The 6,166-nt window shown below is 61.4% G+C and overlaps 1 protein-coding gene across 1 annotated transcript; it reads left to right on the top strand.

The window, feature by feature from the left end:
* Positions 1 to 2,497: 2,497 nt before the first annotated feature.
* On the top strand, positions 2,498 to 5,166 carry LOC123159507 (serine/arginine repetitive matrix protein 1). Its single transcript, XM_044577346.1, has 3 exons — positions 2,498 to 2,884; positions 2,976 to 4,133; positions 4,227 to 5,166. The coding sequence occupies exons 1-3, from the start codon at positions 2,735 to 2,737 to the stop codon at positions 5,010 to 5,012; spliced, it is 2,094 nt and encodes a 697-aa protein (XP_044433281.1). The 5' UTR covers positions 2,498 to 2,734; the 3' UTR covers positions 5,013 to 5,166.
* Positions 5,167 to 6,166: the final 1,000 nt, after the last annotated feature.

Below are 6,166 nucleotides of genomic sequence, written 5' to 3'. Positions count from 1 at the left end.
CCTATGGTATGATTGTTTTTCGTCCTATGGACTAAAGCCATCCAGTTTATATAGACACCGGAGAGGGCTAGGGTTACACAAAGTCGGTTACAAGGGTAGGAGATCTACATATCCGTATCGCCAAGCTTGCCTTCCACGCCAAGGAAAGTCCCATCCGGACATGGGACGAAGTCTCCAATCTTGTATCTTCATAGTCTTGGAGTCCGGCCGATGATGATAGTTCGGCTATCCGGACACCCCCTAGTCCAGGACTCCCTCAGTCGTGCTTCCCCTTGCGGTTCCACAGACCCATGGCTGCGGCCTGCCGACGAGCTCGAGGGCGGGGAGTGGCTAGGGTTTGGGCGTGTCAGCTTTCGAGGGGGCAGAGAGGGGCCGGCGTGGGGATGAGGATGACGACCGGTCCACGGGTCCCATTTAAGAAGGACGCCGACCCGTCGCTATGCGGATGACAGGTGGGGCCACCCGCACGTGCGCATTTATGTTGGCGGGTGGGAGGTAGGTGGCCGCCTGCCACGCGGCCCCGACGCGGACGCTCGAAGCGTCCGTTCGCTGTCCGCCGCGACCCAAACCCGGCGCAAGTTTGCGCTCGAAATGGGTCGGCACGGACACAAAACGGACCAGATGGGTCCGGGCCATTGCGCGCTGGGCCGTCTCATTTGTCCCTTTTACCCCAAACGGACGGGGCCGGACAAGATAGGGTCGTGCGGTGGAGTTGGCCTTACGTGCCTTTTTTAGCGTCCACGGCGAAAAAACCATCCAGCTGCGCGCTCATATCCTCGTTTATCACATGTTTGAGTCAAAATTACAACCGGCGAACCCAAGCCGAACCCAGCACGCCGGGTGCTCCTGATAGCGCCGGCTAAAGCGAAAAGGCGCGTGGGCTCGCGCTGTCAGCGGCACCGGTCCATTTGCCATCGTTTTCTTCCATCTTCCATCCATTTCCCATGTATCGCCCCCTTCTCCCTCGTCCTTCCCACCATTCTCTTCCCGTAACCGCCCGCCATGCCGGCGAAAAAGTACGTCGCCCCTCGCCTAGCCTCCGATTCCATCCAGCCAAAGTAGAGGAAGCCAAGGGCGCCGATGGCAAGGCCCCCCTGCTTGTCAAACGCCGAGTTGAAGGCCGACGTCGAGCACCGGGAGGCGGTCACCACCGACCGATGGAACAGACTCCTGATGAAGAAGGCCAGGGACGCGGCGGCGGTGGCGGCGGAGCAATAGGGAAAGGCGTCTCACACGGGGGTGGCGAACCTTCCATATCAACAGGCCGACCAGTGCCGCCAAGCCACATGGGGGTACTCGGCCTCGCCTGGCTACACCGACGGTGACGCGCATGGCGGCTTTGACCCCAACATCACCTTCCCGCATGGCTCGGCGTCGCGCACGTCCCCTCCGGCTTCAACCACGACCCGCAAACTCCCTCCCCCGCGTTCGCCGCCGGCCTGAGCACCCAGTATAGCTACTCGCGCCGACTTACTCAGGTTCATCTGCGCTGTCTTTGCGTCGTGGCGCCCTACCCTTCGCACAAGGCTCGGCGGCACCGTTCAACAACACCGACGCCGACATGAACGAGATCATCACGAGCGACTCAGTCACCGCCGGGGCAGGCACATCCGGGTTGTAGGCGTCCTTCGCCTTGGCGGCGAGGCACCCGCTGCCGAACGGCTGCAATCGTCGATCGAGCAGTGTATCGCCGACGTCAAGAGCAACGCGGCCATGAGGGAGGAGAAATCCGATGCGAGGTAGTCAGTGTTGATGACGAAGCAGGACCCCAAACTCGACCTTCTCAGCACCAACGTCGCTGCGAAGAAGAGGAAAGGACCTGTCGTTCTTGACGAGGGCAGACACGTCGACGATGGACGAGCAGGTGAAGGCGTGGTATCTGGCGAAGCGCGGCCTCATTTCGAACAAGATGTCGGGACCGTCGGCGACCACCACTCCTACGCCAACGCCGACGCCGAGCCCGAACACTGAAGCAGTGCCCGCGCCGATGCCGACTCCGAGCCCGAGCACTGTAGCTACGCCCATGCCGCCCCGAGCACGAGCACTGAAGTTGTGCCGACGCCGACCCTGCCCTCGGCCAGCCCTGCCGCGTGAATGGAGCATCTACTACCATTCACAGTACTAGCAGTAGTAGGTGCTCGTACTGAAGTAACTGGTGTACTCCTGCTGTACAGGGAGCCAGTCTTGCTTGCACACATGAAGCAACGTCGCCGAGGAAACTGCTAGCCGTGCATCCTATACGCGTCCACTATACGCCGGAGTGGCGTCTGTGGATAGAGCGCTGCAGGCGTCCACTGGAGGCAAGCAAACGCGACGCAAGCGGGCACGCACGCGGCCATGTCGGGCGGGGCGCGCCGGCAGGGCCTGCGCGGCACCACGCTGCGCTGCCTGCCTGACTCCAACTGTAAACACTGCATTATTTTATCTCGTTTTTACCTCTGCGGCTCGCGGTTGAAAACACAGAGCATGCCCGTCACGCACCAATCGGCGTGCCGGGGCGGTGTCACGGCACGCACGCGCACGCGGCCCGCACATGCGCGCGCGCGGGGCTGCCACATGATTTTCGTCCGTTCCCAGTCAAAGGCGCAGGCGCGGGCCGCTTTAAGACGCGCCCACCAAAACCGGCGAGCGAGGCAGGCACCCGGAGCGCCGCCGCAGTCCCACTCGCCCACCCAACCACCAACAGACGCGCCTCCTCAGACCCGGCCGGAGAGGCGAAGCGAGACGGACGGAGATGGTTGCCATGGGCGCGGACGAGGAGGAGCGGCCCGTGCACCAGGGCTGCATGGCCGGCTTCCTCCACCTCTTCGACCGCCCGCACGTCCTCTCCGGCAAGCGCCGGCTCTGCCACCACCCCCGCCGCCTCCTCTCCTCCTCCTCAAGTGTACGTAGCGCACGCGCGCTCGCCACTCCCCGTTTCTTTTCCTGTCCCTCGCTCTTCGATTAATGGTGACGCTTCTTGGTGTGTTAATCAGGGGTCCGCGACGCCGTCGGAGATGTCGATGCCGCTGGAGAGGGCGACGCCGCTCCCGTCGTCGCCCGAGATGACGCCGCCCGCGGCGCCGAGGCCGTCGCTCCAGCTCCCGCCGCTGGACCTCAAGGACAGGGGTGGCGCCGCCGCGTCCTGGAGGCTGCCGCGCCTCTCGCTGGACAGCCGCGCGGTGGTCGACGCCAGGGGGAAGCTCCGGCAGCGGGACAACAACAGAACGGCAGCGCCACCGTCCCCTGGCGTGGCGGGCTCGCCCAGCGTCGTCGCGCGGCTCATGGGGCTCGACGCGCTGCCGCACGGCGCCGCGGACGAGGAGGACGGCCAGCACGCCGCTCGGGGTGGCGAGCTCAGGCGGTCGGCGTCCGAGCGGGTGCCGCGCGACCCGGCCCGCTTCCGGTTCGTCGACCCGTCTTTCTTCGAGAAGCCGGCGCTGCTTCCGCAAAGGCCGTCGTCCCCGACGGCAGAGGCGGCGCTGGCACAGCGGCAGTCGCCGGATCCGGCCTTCCACAGAGCGGCAGCGCTGCAGAGGCGTAGCAGCCACTTCGACGCGCGGGAGGTGTTCCCTGAGCCGGCGAAGCGCGTCGACCCGAGCGCCGGGCCCGGCGAGATCGCGCTCTGCGGCGAGATCGACCGGCGCCTCCGCAAGCGTGGCATCGCCGAGCCCTCCAGGGATCTCGAGACGCTCAAGCAAATCCTGGAAGCCCTCCAGCTCAAAGGCCTCCTCCGCCACAGCACTCCACCGCCGCCATTGTCCGTGCGCAACCATCCGCCTCCCATCGTCGTCATGCGCCCGTCCTCTCGGCCGCCGCAGCCTCCAACCTCTCCCACGAGGCGGTTACGCGTGCAAGTCGACAATGCCCGCCGCCCGCGTTCTCCTGACCGAGCGGCGTCTCCGGCACGGAGCCCGGCCTCCCCGGCGCGACGCGGCCCGCAGTCCCCTCAGCGCCGCGTGTCTCCGGAGAAGCGCCACCAGCCCCTCAAAAAGCCGAACAACGCTGATCTCCCAAGCATCCGCCCCCGCATTGCCCGCCACGCTGCTCACAATCTATCTCCCGACGACGACGCGTCGACCATCTTCTCGGACGGCGGCAGCAGTAGCTCCGTCAGTGCCAGTGCCAGTGCCTCCTCCCGTTGGGACCTCGAGGTAAGCCTCAGCAGACAAGGTGGTAAAATCTCTGCTCAGCGGACATCGATCGTGCAACGTTTTCTTACCAGTCTGTCCATTTTTGCATTGCAGCAGCGGCAGCGGGCACGTCTGGTGGACGACCCGAGAACGGACCGCGGCCTGCTGGAGCGCTGTGACAAGCTGCTGAGCAGCATCGAGGCGTTCACCGGCGCCGGCGACGCGGCCGCCGACCAGCAGCCGAGCCCGGTGTCGGTGCTCGACGCGGCGACCTTCCTCGCCGACGAGGACTCGCCGTCGTCGTCGGGGTCGAAGCGGGGGATGGGCCGGAGAGCCCCGGGCCCCCGGCCGGTCGCCTCTCTGTCCTTTCCCGAGGACGACGACGAGGTGGTCCCGGAAGCGTGGCTGGTTGGACCGGAGGCGAGTGACCCCGACTTCGCCTACGTGGCAGAAGTGGTCTGTTTGTCGGACCGGATGAGGAGCCCGGATGACGTGTACCGCACAGTGGAGAAGAGGCGCCGGCGTGGCGAGGACACGTGGCAGCACCGCAGGCTGCTCTGCGGCGCGGCGGCGGAGGCGCTGGACCGGTGGCGGTGCGCGCACCCGTCGGAGCCCGTCGCGTGGCTCCGCTGCGAGGAGCTCCTGCGCTACGTCTGGGCGGAGGTCCAGCGCGCCATGGAGCCAGCCGGACCGGCGGCCGGCGACGATCTGAACGACCAGACTAGCGGAGCCATCCTGCGCGACCTGGCGGCAGACCGGCGGTGGTCGCCGAGCGCCGAGGCGGCGGACACCGTGCTGCAGATCGAGCGGCTGCTGTTCAAGGACCTGGTGGCCGACGCCATCTGCGAGCTGGCCGAGGCCGACCGCCTCCGCCTCCCGCGCCGGAAGCTGGTCTTCTGATCAATCTTCCCACACTCCCATGTCTAATCCAAATCTAAACCACGATCAGAGCAGAGCATTAGAATATTATTAACAGGAAAATAATGTGATCTTTTAGTCTTCTTCCTCTTGTACTCCTCCTTTTTGTATACAATTATTACTGTTACTGTTCTTAGGAGTCCCAATGAATGAATGAATGAATGAGTGAATGAATGAAAATTTAAGTGTGTTTCCCGCGCATTGCATTATTGCTAGATCTTCTTTCTTCCCATGCATGTGCCGCATGCCATGCTGCCCACTGAGGGAGTGCATGTGGTGTACCAACGCGGGCCTTTAAAGGGAATCCGGATTTTCTCTTTGACTCGTCTCGCACATGTATGCTTCATTTTGCCACTGTTTGCAAGCTGGACCTGCCGGCGCGCTAGGATGAGCAACTCTGGTCTAGAGTCCCTGTATCAACAGTAGTAGTTAATAATGCCTACCAAGTGCGTTTCATGTTCATTATTTTGAGGCCGTCAAGGCAAAGTGCATATTAAACGCTATCCTACTGTGTATGGTTGTCACTGTTGACATATAAATGTATTGCCTAGTTCTTTCATCGGAACGGTTTTTTTTGTTTGCATTGGATAGAGCATGCACTTCTACAGTCACAACCACTTGTTCACTCTTTAGGCCTCTGCATGCTCTCCTCTCTCACACACACACTCACATAATTCTTGTGTACTAGATGACCCTTTGCGCCAACGCAAAAGCCCAATCCAAACTCACAACTAAAAAGCAAATATTCGCTTAACTTATAATGAGGCAATGGAAAGGATCGTCACTAGTTCCAAATAGTTGGGTAGGCAATTACAAGATCAGGAACATCAGTTAAGCCTATCAAAACAGTCCATGGCAGCAAGAGAATCAAGATTGTGAAACTTTTTTTCCTTAATAGCCGCCAAGCACCCAATGTATATATTGCCATGTAGTGGAACAAATTCTTTGCACAAAATTCTCATGGTAAACAATGGATGATATCACAGTAGCTCCTTTTTTTATCATGCAATTGTCCACTCCTATTTCAGCAATGCGTCAAAGCAATGCAGATGGCTAAAGAAACCAAGAACACGTACCACCATTCACAAGCCACCACTGTTAGGAACTCTGAATTTCCCATCATAACTGAAGTAAAT

Source organism: Triticum aestivum, chromosome 7B (assembly GCF_018294505.1).
Source record: "Triticum aestivum cultivar Chinese Spring chromosome 7B, IWGSC CS RefSeq v2.1, whole genome shotgun sequence".
NCBI classification, from domain to species: Eukaryota; Viridiplantae; Streptophyta; class Magnoliopsida; order Poales; family Poaceae; genus Triticum; species Triticum aestivum.
This window is presented reverse-complemented; position numbering and strand designations above follow the sequence as displayed.

Bases quoted from the DNA above. Each gene is read 5' to 3' on its own strand.
- LOC123159507 (XM_044577346.1), top strand. From the start codon at position 2,735: ATGGTTGCCATGGGCGCGGACGAGGAGGAGCGGCCCGTGCACCAGGGC. The intron at 2,885-2,975 runs GTACGTAGCGCA...TGTGTTAATCAG, and splicing joins TCCTCTCCTCCTCCTCAAGT to GGGTCCGCGACGCCGTCGGA. The intron at 4,134-4,226 runs GTAAGCCTCAGC...TTTGCATTGCAG, and splicing joins CCTCCCGTTGGGACCTCGAG to CAGCGGCAGCGGGCACGTCT.